The following is a 19065-nucleotide window of genomic DNA, read 5'->3' as shown; positions in this document are numbered from 1 at the left end:
GAAGCCATCCTCGCTGTAATTATTTCCATCCATATTTGCAGAGCACACAGCAAGAACATTCAGTAAGGAAGAGTCGATGCATATAGGACAATTTAAAACTGTAGAGTCACCAGAAAGCCCCATTAAAAGGCAAATGATATATCTTTATGCATGCCTCTGACCCCATAGGAGATATTTCATATTCATATTAGAAAAAAAAAAAAAGAAGAGTCTCTTTCAAACAATGAAACTCTGATACCAGCAAATACCCATCATGAAATAACAAACAACATGCCCGCTTTCGGTTGCTTTTCTTGGAATCACACTTTTAGAAATTGCAACCCAGAAGAAGCAGACATATTTTAGTTCACATTGTCAAGTTTCAATCCTTTTGGAGTGTAGGCTCTGTCATTCCTAATACCAAGTTATTGGAACTTTTAAATTTTATTCTTGGCAGTCCTGCTGTCCCTTTTGGGGAAATTGTTCTTTTTAGAATGTAGGTTTTTAAACGTTTTAACAAAAGTGAAAACACCCATAAAAAAGTGTTAATTTTCTCAAAAATCAAATAGCTTGCTGAAAAAGAAGATTTTTTTTTTGACAATTTAAGTGAAATAAAAAGAAAAAAAGAAAAACAAACAAATGAGTGAACACTATAGATTAGCTTTCCTGATAATTTGAGATTTGCCGGGCTGACGTTGCCCAAGGGAGAGACCACAACCTCCCGCTGTCGTGAGTTAAAGAGTCCAGGCCAGGTTCTTTGTCTCCTGGAAAATAGAAGCCTCCACCATCTGCTCATGGAGGTTTTGATTTTGTTTTAAGAGTAGAAAAGCATTTAACTCTGCAGTTAGTGACGGGGCCCAAATTCCTTCATTCATCCATTCATCCATCCATCCATTCATTCAACACAACCCGGAAAAAGGTGTGGAACATGACGTTAAATTGAAAATTTTACTGAGTTGAATGGATATGTGATACTTTTTCTTCTCTGAGCACTGTTTTCAGACCTGCTCTGTAAAAGCCCTTTTCCCTGTACTTTAATGTCATCTCAATCAGTTTTCGTCATTTGTCAACTATTATCAGTTGCTTAAAAGTCCAAACTAATTTAATTCCTTGCAGGGGCACCTGGTTGGCTCAGTCACTAGGTCGTGGGACTCTTCATCTCAGGGCTGTGACTTCAAGCCCCCTGTTGGGGGTGGAGCCTCCTTAAAAAAAAATAATAATTCCACTCAGTTCAAAACTTCAGTCCACTGCCAGTGTAACGTGTGTGGTGTCTTCCGGCCCAGTGGGGCTCCACTCTGTGACCACAACTCACAGTTCGCTCTCCTCCCCTTCCTAGAGCCTGGTAGCTCTGTGCTGTCCCACCAGGAGAAGAAGTGAGGTGAAAAGGACAGAAAGTCCTTCTGTATGTCATCTTGAGGTTGCTGCCAAGGCCATGTGTGGCAGGTAAGCGGACATTTGCGGTCTCGGGGGAGAACTCTGGGGTCTGGAGAGGCCCTGGGGAGGTGCCGTTCCCGACATGTCAGGTGCATCGGGGGACCTTCTTCCACTGTCCCCCTTGGCTCTGCCCGCCCCCCAACAATACACCATCAGCATAAGGACATCTGTTGCGGCTGTTCAAGGATTTTCTTGAACATATTTGTGGGTTCTTGATTTTACTTCAAAAGATCATTTATTTAATAAAAACTCAGATGTGACATGGGGGCAGTAGTACAGAGCCATCTGAGCCACAGCCAATCCCCATGTTTCTGGGTCAGTATCACATATGCCTCGAAGCTGATGGGCAAACATCCAGAATCCACTGTTCCAGCCTCATGAGTCTGGACGGAAGACACCCTTGGGGCTGAGCCTACAGGGTTTCTCCAGCGGTTTCCTGCGTGCTTTCATGTCCGCATGGCACAGAAACATTAGTCAAGTCAACCCTGTACCGTAATGCTGTCAAATACACACATTTGCATTCTGCTCACACTGCCCGTGTCCTAGTTGGAAATCCGGGATGGCACGTGGTAGCAAGCAGTCCTCGTCCTCAGACTTGGGAGCTAAGTTCTGAGCTCACTTGTAGCAAAATGAAATCCGTATTTTAAAATGGTTTCTACTTTCTATTGCTTGTGAGGGTGGCTTGGCCAGCTCTGGGAGGAGAGCTAAGTCACACCGCCCTGACGTTGGAGGGTTTTCCCCTGGCCAGTGTTAAGCTCGAGCAATGTCATCACCATCAGAGCTCACAATCAGAAGCCAGGATGCTGACTGTCACGGAAAACCGTATTTCTGGGATGTGAGGAGTGAGTCATCCTGGTCACTTAGGAAAAGGTTCTTTTTACCAGAAAAGAAACAGTGACACTAAACAAAACCGCGAGCTACTTTTAAGTGCCAAGGGGACGTTAGTAGATTTGGGATAAAGACGGGTGTTTTATCCCATCGCAAGGACAAGAGCTCACCTGCCTGCTTGGCGAGGAAGGGTTTGAGATAAGTCACTTGTGGCGGTCTTCCTACGTCTCTGCTCCTTTCATACACGCTGAAAGAGACTGAACACCCTCTTTAATTAGACATTGTAAACAAGATTGACCAGGAGGCAAGTAAAGACACAGATTGTGGGTAAGGGCTTTAGAATTTGGTTTAAATCATTGCACTCTCTTCATTTTTCAGACATTAGGGCAAAAGTCATCGTCCACCCTCAGAGCTCACTGGGTAGCCTGCTTCCTAACGAATGCAAAAATATTCAAATGTGGAGCTTTAAAAAACTTTCCCGTAAAATTATAAATGCAAATCGACAGCTTTCAGAAACTCTCTCTTGTAGATTTCCGATGTACGTTTGTCACTTGCTACCACGAGGGGGGAAAAAAACAACTTCTTACTCTCACCATCTTAGCAAGGAAGATGGAGGTATGTTATCATAAAGAAGGCTGGGGCTGTTAAAAAATAATGTTTTTTGGAAAATGTGTCTAAACATTTGCTGTTATACATGTGTAGGGAACTTTGTTCTTGAGTAACAGGGCCCACTTTTACATAAAAATACCTCTGTGGTGGATCCCCCACAATTTCTCAATGAGCGTTTCCTGTGAATGTTCCTGAAAATGCTGGTAGAATCATTGACTAGGTCTGGAGACAGAGCAAAGCTGAAGCCAGACTTGCTCTCCAGGAAACATGGGGAAGAACTGGATCTTGGCATCCCCACAAACTACATGACAACTGATCCTTTTGCTGGGCTTCAGAAATCTTCCCCAGATCCCCATTTTCACTTTTCTTTATGACCTTTCTACTTTCACTCCCCTTATCTTTGATGAGGTTCTAGAACCTAGGTGAGGCTCAGTGGGCTGAGGTCCAGAGCCGATGACCAAGAGAGAATTCTTGAGACATCTTTGGTGCAAAATGGTGGTTTATTAAAGCACGGGGACAGGACCCGTGGGCAGGAAGAGCAGCTGCCCCGGGTTGTGAGGGATGGCAGGTTATATACCTTGCGGTTGGGGGAAGGTGAGGGGAAGGGAGGTTTCACGGAGTTTTCATACGTTAAAGAGGGCCTACAAGGTGCCTGGAGGAGGCTTTGCCCTTGTGGCTTGATCAATGTCGTCCTTAGGTCAGGCATTAACATCAACATAGTTGGGAGATTCTTGGTGGGGCATTATGATCCTGCTGTCATTTACCTTCCCTTCTACCTCAGTCTCCTCCAGTTTCGTTTATGATGGGGAGGGAGACATTAGGGCTTCAGGAACTCTGAGTTATTTGCCTCTGGAAATTTGTGCTATTGATAAGGTAACCTCCCTGTTTAGATCTCTAGGACATCTGTAGAGCAAGGGAGATTCCTGTACTGCAGGATTGTGATCTCCGCAAGTTAACTATTTATCATTTTATGGCAGTCAGGGGTGCCTGAGGAATGCTACACATATTACGGAGGGGGAGCGGATGGAGAGGGGGTGCAAGGCGCCAGCTTTTGCTCTGTCCTCAGCTAGCCTCCTGCTCCCTCATCATCTTCAGCTTCAGATTCTGCTTGTGATCACAACGGTCCATCCACCAAATAAGACTTCATAAGGCCGACACGATGAAAACTCAGAAGCGTGTTTATGGGTATCGTAGCAAAGTCTAATTAAGAAATTTATGAATTATCTGTTCTGTGCACATCTACGTTAAAAGGAAATTTGGTTCATTCCAGCTAAATTTAAATTCCGGATGAATGATGCTGGCAAATCAGAGAGTGGATCAAAAAAGCTGGATTGAGGTTTATTTGCAATGGAAGAGATCATAAAACATATAGGCGTGATCCAAATTAAAATGTAAATGACTCGGGACTGCTTCAATGACTCTACCTTGTCTACCTTCATCTTAAACTCTGAAATCTATGGAATGAAGTTACTGCCTGAGAGGATCACAGATGACCTTAACACAGTGTTTAATGCGTGATATTGGCTTTAATTTTGTCATACCCATTAATTGGCTATGCCACCAACGTTTCCCCATTACACCGCTCAAATGACTTTTGCCCTCTGAAATAGCATCCCTTTCTATTTTCAGAGTCCAATTGTTCATGCGTGTTAATACCTTCTTTAGACACAAGAAAATAACCCCTGAAATGGGACGTTGGGTTGGAGGAAACTATTTTACATCTTCAGGTGCTGCTCTCTTGGTCACTAAGACAACACCGAGAAGAAGTCATAGAATTTTGCCTCCCCTGAGAATTTTCCGTGGGGGTGCAAGATGCTCTATTGATTAGTTTCTGGGGTAAAATAAAGCTGCTGTCTTTGAAATACCATCAACAATATCCTTTCGTGTAATCCTTTCTTTCTTTCCTAATTCATTAGGCTTTTATTCTGCGCCTACAAAGCCCTAGCACACATTTTAGGTGTTAGGAATTTATTTCATTTTATCGCTACATCAGCATAGCTGAAATCTCAGAGACAGTGGCCAACAGAGAGGAAGACCAGAAGATTCATCTCATATTTGATGCATTTTATGAGGCTTCAGGAGCACAGCAGGAAAGCAGAGCCTTTGGTGACTGACTGCATGGATAATGAGGGGGGCAGCAAGGTTAAAAAGACAGCCGCACAGCTCTAATGAATTCAGCAAACTACATCTCACTAACACATGTGTGTGTGTGTGCGCGCACGCGCGTGTGTGTGTGTGTGCGTGTGTGTGTGTGTGCTTAATGTATGAATTCGGAGCTACCTTGAATCACTACCAGGCTCCTTCTAATTACTAACAATGGCAAATCTGCCCCGCCAGCTGCAGCTGGACGCCCCGGGCATCTTCATAGCAAAACCAACAAATGACTGGAATATTAGGATTTAAACTCAAAACCAAAGCACAGTTGGAGATTTTTTTTTTTTTTTTTTTTTTTTTTTTTTAACCAGGCTGCTTGAAAGTCTTGTGTCGAGGGTTTGCGAGATCATACAAGACGCGAAAGGACAACGCAAGGTCAAATCCACATCCCGGATACAAAGAATAAACTGGTTTTCTAATCCGTGGGCCGTAGCTCCCAATCCGGAGGACGACATAGGATGGATAGGAGGGGCCTGTGCACCAAGACCACACTAGTGACCTCGAGTGCCCTGCTGTGGATAATGGCCATGAAGGGTGGAGGGAGCAGGGGCGGCCGCAGAGAGAGCAGCCCAGCGGAGACATGCTACGGGAAGTATTTTTACGATATAATTCTTGGGGGCATCTATTTATTCCAACAACAAAACAGCCCTCCAAGTAATGTATGAGGCACCCTGTCATTCAGCAGATGGGAGGCGGGGTTGATTTATTTTTTAAAATTGATAAATATGCGGTATCCATCCTGATCCCACACCATCAGGAGAAAAAAAAAAAAAAGGCTAAATATGCAACTTCTGTAAAGGATTATCTTTGGCTCTCCGTGAGGACACAGGGGGCAAGCTATGTCTCTGGAGGGAAGGTCGGGGAGCCACTCTGTCCGCCATTTTTAACCTGTTCAGTGTCATTTTTATTCGGCTGCCAGGGAATCGCTTTACCCAGCTCACGGGCTGAGTGCAATCAGGGGGCCCCCTGCATGGTGTCATATTTGTTTCTGGGAACTGGTATTAGTGATACTTTCTGCTTGCGGTGGGGGAGGAGACATAAGAAAATAGGGTCAGTCTCGTGTTTGGGTTTCTTTGTTCCTCAATGAGCACTGGGAATGTAAGATATCATTTTCATCATTCTCCCTCTCGTTTTAACCCACAGTACCAGAAATATGATGGAATACCTGCGCTGAGCTACATCTGCATGGCATTCAAACATTTATATTAACTTGATTAAAATATAGTCAGGCTGTCCATTTCTCATGACAGTCCTAAGAAATATGAGATTGTGGGTACTCGTTCTCTCATTAATTGATGTGATCCAAGAAGCCTCTCTCTGCTCAACAAGAGACCTTAATGTGCATTTTTTCTCCACGGCTGTGGCACTCAGACCGGGTGGCAAAGGCTGCTAGTGAATGAGTAGCCGTTAGGAATGCTTATCAAGTGAAAATAGCAAAATTATTGGTTTCCTTTATAATGTGAAAGGAGGCTTTTAACTTCTCCTAAGTGCATCTCTTTGCACATTCTGCACCATCATCCATCCCAGGCTTAGATTTTCCATCTAAAAGACTGGCATTTCTAGTTAGGTCTCATAAAAATCCAGGATACCACAAGACCTTTCCTTGGATCCCTGGATAACATGGGATCCTGGAAACAGATTGGATTTATGTCGATTTTAACACCAAACCCTGCTCTTGTCATGAACCAACAATTCAGATCCTGGACCAGAAAAAAAAAAAAAAAAGTGGAGAAGGCTTTAAAGCCTAAAATGACTTCACGCTAACTAGAAACTCCACCTACCAAAGCATGCCTACGAAGTCTGAATAAAAACTTGACTTTGATTGTCACAACAGAAAGTGCCTTTAGAATATTCCCCACCTGCACATGCTTCCCTGCATGTACGCACTCGGGTGTGATCTGCTCAGTTTGTATTCAGGGACATTAGCTGGTGAAGACTGGGGCCGGGAAGTGTTTGGGCAAATCTTTGCAAAGTGAGACTATAGGCAGACAACAAGAACATGCCTCTTGAAGGCTCCATGGGGGCTGTAATGGTATCCAACCTCTACCGTAACTCTCATCCCATCTGAAACGTCTCTCACCTGCGCACATGCTCTCCGGATAGGAGATGTGCTGCCAACTCCCGCCTACTTTTCGATTTGTGAATTTCAGCTAATTAGTAATGATGGGTGACTCTTTGTGAAGTACTCTGCTAGGTGTTGCTGGAGATCTGGGAAATTTCATGGCCCTTGTGGTTGAATCTTTTCTATTTGGGGAGCAGGAAAGAAAAAAAAAAAGTTAAAAAATGTTAAATAGCCTAACGATAAAATCTGGGTCTATACCACGGCGTGAAAGATGCCCTGTGGATGTGTATGACAGCTTGGCAAACAAGCCACAGCAAGTGACGGTTCTCCCTTCAAGTATTATAGGATTTGTGTGTCTCTCTCTGTTGTGAGGTGTGATATATTATAAATAACATTATACATGTTATAAAGGTAATTATAAACAAAGTATTTGAGTTTGTGGGTTATTTATATTTTCATAAATATATCGATTCAAGGTCATCTTTGTAAAGATGCTGCTCTATTCACTTATATTCCGATATGATGGCTGGAGAGATGCAGGGGATAAGAGAGAGCCTGGGTGCACATGGAAACCTGGCCACCACCCTCACTGGGCGGTTCAGCGTGGCGCAACTCCCCCTCCCTCCCAGATGACTCTCCAGACCTGCTCATCTTGCTTGTTTTCACCTGTGTCTCTTATAATCTTCTAACATACAATAAAATCTCCCTGTTTATTATGTTTAGTTTTCATTGCCTCTCGCTTTGCCTGCTAGAATGGAAGCACCAAGAAGCCAGGTATTTGGTTTAACTTGGTTTGTATTGTTTACTGATGTATCTCAAAGCCCCCGAAAGACCGTCTGGCGCACAGGAAGCACTCAGTAAATGGGCGCCAGTGCAGCACTTGGGTGGTTCCCACAGTTGAGCATCCGACTCTTGGTTTCAGCTCAGGTAGGGATCTCAGGGTCGTGAGATCGAACCCCCTGTCCAAGCCTATGTCAAGCCTCTCCCAGAGTCCTGAGTCAGGCCCCTTGTTGGGCTCTGAGCTCGCAGTCTGCTTCCCATTGTCTCTCACTCCCCTGCCCCCCGCCCAATGCTTGCCTGTACTCTCTGATAAATAAGTGAATAAATAAATAAATAAATAATTTATTTATTTATTAGCAATGCCCACAATAGCCAAACTGTGGAAGGAGCCCAGATGTCGTTCAACCAATGAATGGATAAAGAAGATGTGGTCCATATAGACAATGGAATATTACTCAACCATGAAAAAGGATGGATACCCACCATTTGCATCAACATGGATGGAACTAGACAGGATTATGCTGAGTGAAATACGTCAAGCAGAGAAAGACAAGTATCATAGGGTTCCACTCATGTGGAACATAAGGAATAATGTAGAGGACCACAGGGGAGGGGAGGGAAACTGAATGGGAAGAAATCAGAGAGGGAGACAGACCATGAGAGACTCTGGACTCCGGGAACCAAACGGAGGGTTACAGAAGGGAGGGGGTGGGGGGATGGGGTAGCCGGGTGATGGGCATTAAGCAGGGCACATGTGGTGAGCCATGGGTTTTATATGCAACTTATGCATCATTGAACACTACCTCAAAAACTAATGATGTGCTATATGTTGGCTAATTGAACATAATTAAGTAAATAAACTTCTTTTAAATGGGTCCTATTTTCTTATTGTTGCTACTCCACACATATAGGGATGCATATTGGCATGAAAGCCTCTGAGATCTTTTTCTGTGCATTCAAAAGCCTGAGAACCACTAGCAGAGGCAATAATGGTATGAATTCACAGGAGCTCAGAAACATTTTGTTCTGTTAAAACAGCTTAATGTGAAGTGAGCCACAGACTTACTCAGAGCCTTATGATATGCAAAGTTTAGTTTTTACATCATTGAGAATATTTGCTCTTTCTTCTGCCATTTCTCTATCACATGCTGATATTACAGCATTCTGAAATTTCCATTGTATCTACTCATTGTCTACTTGTCTGTTTCTCCTCTAGAATATAAGCTTCATGAGGGTCAAGAGCTTGTCTGCCGCCACCGCCCACAACAGGCTCCACTCACCGGTAGCCAGAAGGCTCTTCATTCCAGTTCCCACATCACACAAACCCTGGGAGAGCAACGTTAATGTGAGGTTTCTAATAATTTTGCAGATTTTTAATTTTCGAAAGAAAAAACAGTGGTTCGTACCATGTAATGGGGACTCGTGTCCTTTCCTACTTTTGTTTTTGTTTTTAAAAGATATTCAAGGTCCTGTCCACAAAGCATTCGCTGACTATTGTCGGTGTGTATGCCCAACGGTGAAGAGTGAGCCCGAAGACAATAAGGAAAGAAACGCTGTCAAAGATGTGCAGGCTGAGAAGCAGACACTGCTGAGGAGTGGCCCTCCAGGGCACCGCCGCCTGCAAGGGAGAAGCCACGACTGATGCATCCTGAGCCTCGGAAGAATCGCAAGTGAGAGAGGAAAGCGGGTCTTGTTGACAAGTGAAGAGGGGTGGGCACTGAGAAAGGAGCGGAGCTGAACATATTTTTTAATGAAGTGTTAAGTAGATCACCAAGACTAGTGGATAATGACTGCAAGGAGAAGTCAGCCCAGGTGTGAACAACCAAAAAAAAGCACAATTAAGTGACACTTAAATCACAGGAGGACGTGAGACCTGACAGGGTTTCTGGAAAGAATGGTCCATCCCCTGGAACACTCTGGTGCCTTCTAGTAATCGAGGTGGGCAGCTCATTAGAATTACATGTGAACAGATAGGTACCCTGGCGGAAAAGGCGAGGGAGCTGAGAAAATAGAGCCATAGAATTCCTATTCCTAACGTCAAATAATAATAATAATAATAATAATAACAAATAAAATAAAATAAATGAGGAAAAAAATCAGGACTAGGAGGTATTTGAGGAGGTGTACTTAAAAAAATCCCCATTGTGGCTCCTGGGGAAATAGAGGAGCCCTAAAACCAGCCACGGGAGCCATGAGTCACGCCAGAGAAGAGGGCTATTTAAAACTGGAGATGTGGGTATGAAATAACTCGGCTCACAGTGGGGGAATTTGATGAGGAGATGAGGAAATGGCGAGGAGGAGATTTCAGTTGCTGCCTGTGTATGGGCGGGCTAAATATAACCTTGTCACGTCCGTCTCCACCAGGGAGCTGCTTGGCATCTGGCAGAGGCCTCCAGTGTTTTCCTAAATGAAAGTGTTAAGGTGGGCTCCGGCGATCTCCAGCAGGAGGGTTAGTTCTCCGGGCTGCGTCGCAGGGACGGGAATTCACACATATGTCAGGGCTGTCTTGTGCTCGGTCTTGAGCCTGACATTCTAACATGTATGAGCTCGTTTGCTTCTCGCAACAAACCTGTCACGGGGAAGTCATTCTCACAACTTTGAGCTGAGGAAAACTGGAAATCACACGGCTCTTCAGTCGCGAAGCCAGGAATTAAATCGGAGTTTGGGAATCTCCAAAGCCAGCTGCCACCAAGCTGCCTCTTTCCTGAAAGGAAGTTGCTAATGAAGTATCAGACGACTCCAGGGAAAATGTAACTTAAGGAGGCAGATAGTGTGTTGACTCTCTGATTCAGATGGCGACCTTGACTGATCTGACTGACCTTCCTTGGGCTCCAGTCCTGCTGAAGTTGGTTATTTTATGAGACCAACCTTTCTATATATTATAACAAAATAATCTTATTTAATAAGTGGGGCCCACACCCTTAAAAAAAAAATCCTTACAGTGTTTTACTAGGCAAGACAGAATTCCACCAGTTTCCCTCTGAGGGCTGGGCTGAGAGTGGGGGTAATTTAGTCATTCGTCCGTTTCTCTATTAACAACCCGGTATGGGGAGCTTAATATGAACCAGGGACTTTGGTGGCCTCTTAGAATAAGCAAAATGGTCACACTTCCTTTCTCCACAGAATGTATAACCTAGTGATTGATGCAAACCCATAAAGGAATTTTACTGTTTTACTGAGCACAGGGGAGTGGGATAGATGTTGTTAAGGGGAAACCAGGGTCTTATGCAACACTGGAGCAAAACCGAACTCTGATGTAGTAATTTAGGGAAAGCTTCATCAGAGGAGGAGGAAATGCAGCTGTTCATTTTCTGGGCAGAAAAAAGAGCTTGTCTCCAAGTGGTAAAGCACGAAAGGGACAAGGGGGCTCACCGAATGGCCCACAGTCCTCAGGCACTGACCACACACCAGGGCAGGAAGCAGGTGAAGCTTGTTTCTTACTGGTCCCAATGCCAGAGACTCAAACATTCCATGCCTGGGCGTGCCCTTCATCGACAGAGGCCACAAGCTGCCCCCGGCCATCTGGAGCCCTTGGCCACAATCTTTTTTTCTGTGTGTTCTCTGACACTCTCAGGATCCTTTCGGTAAAGGTGAAGTTTACGTATGAAATCAGACTGCAAAGAGAAAATCGTCTGCTGTCAGAATGACTCTAGAAAACCACTTAGGAGGTCTCTATTTTAAAGAGCTCAAAGTCTAATACAGTCAATTTTTCCACCAGGAGTGGGAAACATAAGTGTTTCTATACAAGCCCGAGAGTTGGCTTCTGAGATTGGGACCATATTGTGTAGTGAACAGATCCTGTGCCTTTAAATACATTCCTTTCTGAGAACTGTCTACACCCACTGAGGCATCTATATCATTAAGGCTGAAGGAATGGCAGATCCGAGATCTCTGTGGTATATTCACCCATTAGTGCTCTAACTTTCAGGCTGAAGGGCTAAAACATGGCTCCTGTCTGATAAAGGCAGCCACCAGAATGTTCTCTTGCCTACCTGGGCACCCAGGCATTATGAAAATGATGGACGTAAAATCACCCCAGCCTGCACACGTCGTGAGTGTGTAAGTCAGTTTACCCTGCCTCCCTGATGGGGTCAGAGTGTGTCCAGCCTCACACGTGACGTTTTCTCCAGCACCGCGATTATAAGGAGCATCGGACGGCAGACGTCCCAGCATTTAGAAAATCGCTACTGTGTGCTTCTGTGATGGCCTGTTTTGGGAATGGGGATAAAATATTAACGAAACGTCTTTCTTTCTCCTCCAGCTCAGTGGAAAGGCAACGACTGTGCAGGAAATTAGAATAGAGTCCATGTGAGCATGGACCCTGGAGGAACACAGGGGCTGGCTCTCCGGCCAGGCCCAGAAGGGGGAGGTGGTGTTTCCCGAATGCAAGGAGCAGCACGTGCACATCGTGTGTGCAGCCAAAGCTTCTCTTTGACAAGCCTGTCGACAACGAAGTGAATAGGAGACGCCCTATGGGTCCTACATATCGACTCCAGGAAACATAAAACGGAGGTACAAGCCACAAAGATGAATCTGCACCTTTGATGAGAATTTGCAGAACAGCTCGGGAGCTAAAAGACAGACACAAAATTTACAACCACCAGTGGGATAGTCCCTTGCCACAGTGACATCATTGGCGACGTTTGTTTGAAACATCAAATGCTTGGAGAGCCTTACCGAAGCCAATAGACTAAATGCGTCTGCAGATCACTGACAACAGATGAGTGGGCACTTGCATGGAACGCCTACCCAAGACCTTCCGAACACTCTTGATCGCGGTTGGGTACCTGCAATGCCGCATCAGGAAAAAGCCCAGCGGAGCACTCTTTTCAGCCAGGTAACTCGTCAATGATCGGTAATTCTGTCACTGAGCCACGCATTTTCTAGAAAAAGACAAAACCAACCAAAAAAAAACCAACAATATACCACTGGAATTACTGGGAATTACAGACAGCCAAACATGTTTTACAGACTAGCATCTTTTTCAGAACACACACAAAGAACCCATCTCTCGACCACCAGACTATACACATGGGGTCTGCCACCTCAGAGAAGAGGGCTGAGAAGACGGATTTTCCGCGTTTCCCTTTCTTGATTGCACTGCGATTGTGTGTGCTACTTCTGTGTATCGCTGTTCGGAGGCTCTGTTAGACGGATGGCATTTTCACAGCCATACTGATGTCGCTGGGAAGGCAAATGTATGCGAGGCTTCCTAATAGACACCAACTTTCTTCCATCCCCAACATTAGATACAAAAAAAGGGAGAAAGAGATAATATAAAGAGAAGGACTCAAACGGTAGTAATTTCATTTTCTTTTTTTTTTTTTTTAAGATTTTATTTATTTATTTGACAGAGAGAAATCACAAGTAGACGGAGAGGCAGACAGAGAGAGAGAGGAAGGGAAGCAGGCTCCCTGCTGAGCAGAGAGCCCGATGCGGGACTCGATCCCAGGACCCTGAGATCATGACCTGAGCCGAAGGCAGCGGCTTAACCCACTGAGCCACCCAGGCGCCCAGTAATTTCATTTTCTATCTTCCAGGTTATTGAATCATTTCGGAAGATGTGTGTCCATAAAAACCTTATCAAAACCACGTGCTAGCCTGTGGCAAATATATCAATCCATATTTGAACTTCCCATAGTCACACACTTCTTGAAAAACCGGGAATGTGCAATGGTCCTCATCATTTTACCAGGTCCTTTAATGACAAAACAATCGTCAGGGGCCCCAGATGCTTTGTTTTGTCTTGTCTTTTTTACACACCCACTAGTACTGTTTAATACATTCTCGGCCGTATACATTTCTAAATGTTCACTTCAAAATAGTAGAGGAAAATAAGTACTCCCATTTCGTTCAACGGGACGTTTTAGTCAACAGGAACCCATGAACTATCATGAAACAAAGCATCTGTGACCTATGACAAAGACCTGCCTTTGAATCTTAGCTCATTTACTTGGGAAATTTACTTATCTGGGAAAATTACTTAGCACCTCTGAACCTCAGGACCCCAGCCTTTAAACTGAAAATAGTAGGTACTTAATCGGGTAGTTGTATTAATAAAGACACTATGTACAGAACATATTAATTAGCTGCTCTCCCAATTACTTGTTATCAATACTAAGAAAAGCAATTTTATCAACTTCCGATTTCATGGTTAGTGCTTTTGTTTTTTTGAATGTGTAATTCAGGGGACAAAGTTTAGGCTGGGACCAGTAAAACCTGTATTGGAATCCTCAGGGTCCCATGAAGCACAAGAAAAGCCACTTTAACCTCGCTGAACCATGCTGTTTCCAATGGAAAATTTGAATATCAAGGTCTCCCTTCTGAGACTATTACAAAGATTGAATGAGGTCATTCTTCTCGGCACATGGTAGACGTTCATCAAATAGTAACTTCGAGTATTCATAGGACTACAATAGCAGCTGCTGAAAAACAAGGAATCATCTTGACATCCGCCTCAGAGGAAGATAACATCACCTTACACAGGGCTGGAAAACAGGGCTGTCTGATTTGCCAACCATGCTGGTTGCTGATGGCCAGGTGTATTCTATGAAAAGGACTCCAGTATTTACTAAGCCTCCGCATTCATGCAGTGTGACAAATACAAGACCTGGAAAGCAGCATGCCACTATCATTAATGATATTTAAATATCCCCCAGTATATGCAAAAAGCCACTGAAGATAACCCAAAGTATTCTACGGATAAGAACTGGAAATATAAAGCAAGTGCCTTTTATCAGGAGGGTAGTAATGAGATCCAGGAAAGCAATCACAACAATAAAAGAAAGGACCAAGCCTCTTACCCTGCTTCTTCTCTAAATCTGTTGTTTGGTACAGCATGTCGAGTATTAGAAACTCAGTAATTGTCCCAGGGTAGTACCACTCAAACATTTTAAGTTGACTTCTTTCCATTGGTTCTGAACAGTGTGAAGGGCACACTCCTTGAGATAATGGAGGTTTATCAAGGGGGTGGGGGAGGGATTCTAAAACATCCTTGTGTGTTACCAATGATTGCTTTTAAGGCAGGATGTGAGGGGGCATTCATCTTAAGGGCCCATTCTTCAGAAACCAAAGGAACAGACCTGAGATTTGTTTAAAGTAATCAACGGGTTTTATTTCCTGGAACTGAAATAGTTCAGCTCTCAACTTCCAAAGCTACAGTCAACAATTTTTCATCAGAGCCCAAGGGAGAAGGGTAGGGGGGAAGGAGACAACAGAAGAAGGGCACATGGAGAGGTTCGGGAAGAGGCTGGGGAGGGAGGGGGCACCCACTTCCTTCTCTCTTCTCAGGAAGTTACATTTCAGGTCTGGTGACAATGCTGAGGGGGTCGGGGTGCCAGACGTCATGGATGGGAATTGGCACTGCCAAGGAACACCAAAGTTTTAACTATAAAAAGAAAGTCCTCAAACCCCAAACAGAAAGGGAACCTTCCAGTCCATCTTTGAAATGGAGTTTGCAGTGGCAGAGCTGGCCGGCTGACAGAAGGCATGGCCAGGGTAGTTCTTCATTTGAGGAAAAAAAAAAAATCTTTTCATTAAAAATATTTTCCCAACTGCATGCCTTTTCTTTTAAGCCTGAGTGGCATATACGACTGTAGGGTGGCCTGGAGGCTGTGGGGAGAGGGAAAGGGGTGGCCACGAGTCTCCCCAGAACATCCCACGAAACCGCAGAGATGGAAACGCATCCAAAGAGCCGGGCCAAGCGAACCCTTCCCATCTCACGGACAACTGGGAAGTTCCCATATTGATGAAAAAAAAAACAAAAACCCGACAAATCCCAGAAGGCCCAAACAGGACTCAGAAAGGAGGGAGGCCCTGGCCCAGGAGGGATCCCACTTTCGGTGAATCGGAGCAGCTGGGCTAACTGGCATGGGAGGGGCGGGGAGAGCTCCGGAAGGCGGTCGCCCACCGCCTCCACCGCCGCAGTCGCGGGAGGGCCCCTTCCGCGCCCCTGGAAGCCTCCCCAACCCCTGCTCGGTAGGTGCCCTCCACCCCTTCCCTCCTACCCCCGATTCCCACGCAGAGGTCCGGAGTGCCCGGGGGGGAGGGAGAGGGGGTGTCTGGAGGTGGGAACGGCCGGGCCAGGCCTCAACTGAAGCCTCGGGGAAGCAGCTCCAGGCAGGGAGGAGCGCGGCGGGCCCAGCTCGTCCCGGGCAGTAGAGGCCTGACTCAGATCTCGGGGGTGCGGGTGGCCTGCCGCTCCGGGTCAACCCCCAGGGCGGTGGGCGGATGGGGGGCAGGGGTGGGGGTGGCGGAGGCGTCCCAGTTTGCAGGCCGTGACCAGCTTCCCCAGTAACAGCCCGGCCGCGGCGGGAAAGGGGTGGGGGCTCTTCTCGAAACTGGTGACTACAGGCTGTCGCGCTCTCCGCCAACCGGGGTCTGCGCCTCGACGGCCGCGGCCTCTCCCCGCGGCTCGAGGACCTCCGGGGGCGGCTGGGCCGCGGCGCCCCGGGTTTCCGGCTCCACGGCGGGCGGCGCTGCCCCTTCCCCGGCGGCGGCCTCCTCCTCCTCCTCCTCCTCCTCCCGCTGCTCCTGCTGCGGCTCCTGCGGCGGCGGCTGCGCCCCCGCTTCGGGCTCGGCCTCCCGGGGGCGTTTGGGGGAGCCCTCGGGCAGCTCGCCCGCGCCCCGCTTGGGCGCCGCCCGCTCGGCCTGCTCGTCGGCCGGCCCGTCGCCGCCCGGCTTCCCCGGCTGCTCGCTGCGGCCGGCCCTGTCGCCCGCGCTGGCCTCCGGCGGCGGCCCGGGCCGCTCCGCGCCGCGCTCGTCCGGCGCCCGCTGGTAGTCGGCGGCCCGCACGGTGGGGTTGTTCTCGATCTCCCACAGCCCCTCGCTGAAGCCGCGGCGCTTGTTGGGCTTGCCGAACTTCTCCTTGGACTCCTCGTACGGGAACAGGTGCTTGGGGCCCAGGAAGGCCGTCTCGTGGGTCCCGAAGAAGAAGACCTGGTAGCGGTTGGGCTCGGCCATGTGCTCGACGCGGGCCGGCCAGTGGGCGTAGCCCTTCAGCTTGGCGAACACCAGGTCGCCGCTCTGGTACTTGCGCCGACAGTAGCACGACATGGCGGGGCTGGACCCGGCCTCGGCGGAGGCCCTGGCGACGCCCGGAACGCGGGCGGGTGGCGGCCGCTGGGCTGGGCCGGGCGCGCGGCCTCCGCCCCCCGCGCGCCCCGCGCGCCCCGCGACGGGCGCAACGCTCGGCGCCCCGAGAGGGTTCTAGCGCGGAGGCCCCACTGCGGACGCCGCGGTTTCTAGAATGATAGAGCCCGCGGCTTGGTTATCCCGGGGCCCTCGGCCTCTGGGCCGTCGAGAGGGGCCCCGAGAGGGTAAGATGGGGCCGGGCGGTGGGGAAACGCGGTGACCCCATGAGCACAGAGGTGGGGGACACTAGGAACCGGCCAGAGCAAACTCGAGGTGTCCTTGCGGGCCCTGACCTGCTCGCAGCGGCAAACCCTACTCTCGCCTTGGGAGCCGTTGATGGCCTGGCTGGGTCAGGGCTTTCACCATTTTCCTGATTTCTTTGAGGGCTGCCGCTGGAGCCTCCTCCGGGTCTCTAGCAGAGTCGGGGGGGGGGGGGTCTGACAAAGGGACGGGGTCAGGGATAGTGTTGGGATGTCCCGAGTGCACGTCTTCTGAACGGGCAGTAGTTTTGGGAAAATGTTGGTGGCCGCACCATGACCCAGGGCGAAGCAGGCGTATCAGAATTTCCTGCTTTGCGTGGGGAGGTTTGCACCGCGTCCTGGATGTGGGCTTGATCCTTTCGGTGACTGTTAGGTACTGTAAACAGACTTCATGGTTCTAACACAGTATATCAAACGCTCTCAAAATATTCCTACAATAGGGGAAACGTGGGCTGGTTGTGATTAACAACTAGGTAGAGGTCTGCTCAGGTCAAACAAGCTGTTGGTAACTAGGGCTTCCTGGGGGCTAGACTAAAAAATAGCATGATCTCAGCTGAGAGACTATTTTAGGAAGAGACGTTTCTCCAGGTAGAAGACTATTCTGAATGGATACTTCTGGGAGTTTCCGTGTAACTGCTTTTGTTATAAGGCTTTCTACATCTTTTTTTTTTTTTTTTTTTTTTTTTTTTTTTGAGTTTTGCGAGCTAGTGGTGAGCTTGCACTTTGAAATCCAGCCAGATTTCTCAAAATAGTACTCTTGGCTGTTGTGACAAAGACCTTTCAATATCAATCATCTGTTTAACTACACAGATGTTCCTTCCTAGTGTACCCAGCAGTGACCAGGGGAGAATGAGAACCATTAACCTGTCTCATTACGCTCAGATTTGTTTCTGGTTTGCTGGGTTGGATCAGACGTACTTGCCTTTGGATAGCAGAGAGCTGCTTTGGGCAAGAGTTACCTTCTCCCAACAAGGCAAAACAGATAGGATGCACTCTGGTCATTCTAAACAAGTTCTTTGAGCTTTTCCGTCAAGCCATTTTTAGCACATTCAGCTACAAAGATGAATCTGATACATTTCCTTGTTTCAACTTCATACAGAAAGCGCCAGAGAGCTAGGAGTGTTAAATAGCTGCAGAAGAGAAAGAGAACATCCTGGACGGCCGTGGAGCCCATGGTAGGCAGGCATGTGAGTTTCTGTAAGCGGAGGTCTTGCCACACACACTCTCGCCCTTTTCTCTCCCCTTGGCTATGCTAAAGCCCAGGCCATCGCCTGGTTGTGGTCTCACGGCAGATACACAGGTATTCGTGTGGGTATTACTTGGACTGGCTATCTGAAGGGTAGAGCAAAGAACCAAAAATCTACCAAAAACTGAAACAAAAAGGAAACAGAGGCAAAAAAAGAAAATCTAGTAGAGAAGCACCCAGATCTGCAAGGAGTAAGAGAAATTCTACTGGGCACAGACCAGCGTTGTCCTATCTTCACCTCTCCTGGTGTGGTCCTGTAAGGCCGGCACAAAAGATGCTTCTGTTTGACGACATTAACATATAATTTCAGAGGTAAGTCCCCTTGGAAACCCAAGCTATCCCAAGCTAGTCTTCAAATGCTAAATCCTGTGTTCTTTGCATAAACACAAAGGAATTCCTGGAGAACTCCGTGGGACGGGTGGTTATTAGGATTGGGAAGGGTAGTAGGAGACACAATAGAATTCTTGCTTGTTTACTGGCCTTGTAAGGCTGGCAGTAGATATCTTGGTTCTGAGCCTCTGCTATGTGATCTTAAGGTGTTCAAAGAAATACTTTGAATTTCTCTCAGGATTGTTAAAAAT

At 47.1% G+C, this 19065-nt stretch overlaps 1 protein-coding gene and 1 long non-coding RNA gene across 3 annotated transcripts in view; one reads left to right on the top strand and one right to left on the bottom strand.

The window, feature by feature from the left end:
- Positions 1-14943: 14943 nt before the first annotated feature.
- HDGFL1 (HDGF like 1) lies at positions 14944-16991 on the bottom strand. The gene has a single exon (XM_032341223.1). It carries the CDS (start codon positions 16898-16900, stop codon positions 16193-16195), a length of 708 nt encoding a protein of 235 aa, XP_032197114.1. The 5' UTR covers positions 16901-16991; the 3' UTR covers positions 14944-16192.
- A 180-nt stretch (positions 16992-17171) lies between these two features.
- The window catches only part of LOC116589226, a 112347-nt gene continuing 110453 nt past the window's right edge, over positions 17172-19065 (top strand). Inside the window, exon 1 of one of the 2 annotated variants that reach the window (XR_004285250.1) lies at positions 17172-18796. This is a non-coding gene — a long non-coding RNA (uncharacterized LOC116589226). The remainder of the gene's footprint in view (positions 18797-19065) is intronic. The other variant, XR_004285249.1, reaches the window with a different exon arrangement.

The sequence above is a fragment of the Mustela erminea genome, chromosome 4 (genome assembly GCF_009829155.1).
Source record: "Mustela erminea isolate mMusErm1 chromosome 4, mMusErm1.Pri, whole genome shotgun sequence".
NCBI classification, from domain to species: Eukaryota; Metazoa; Chordata; class Mammalia; order Carnivora; family Mustelidae; genus Mustela; species Mustela erminea.
This window is presented reverse-complemented; position numbering and strand designations above follow the sequence as displayed.

Bases quoted from the DNA above. Each gene is read 5' to 3' on its own strand.
- HDGFL1 (XM_032341223.1), bottom strand. From the start codon at position 16,900: ATGTCGTGCTACTGTCGGCGCAAGTACCAGAGCGGCGACCTGGTGTTC.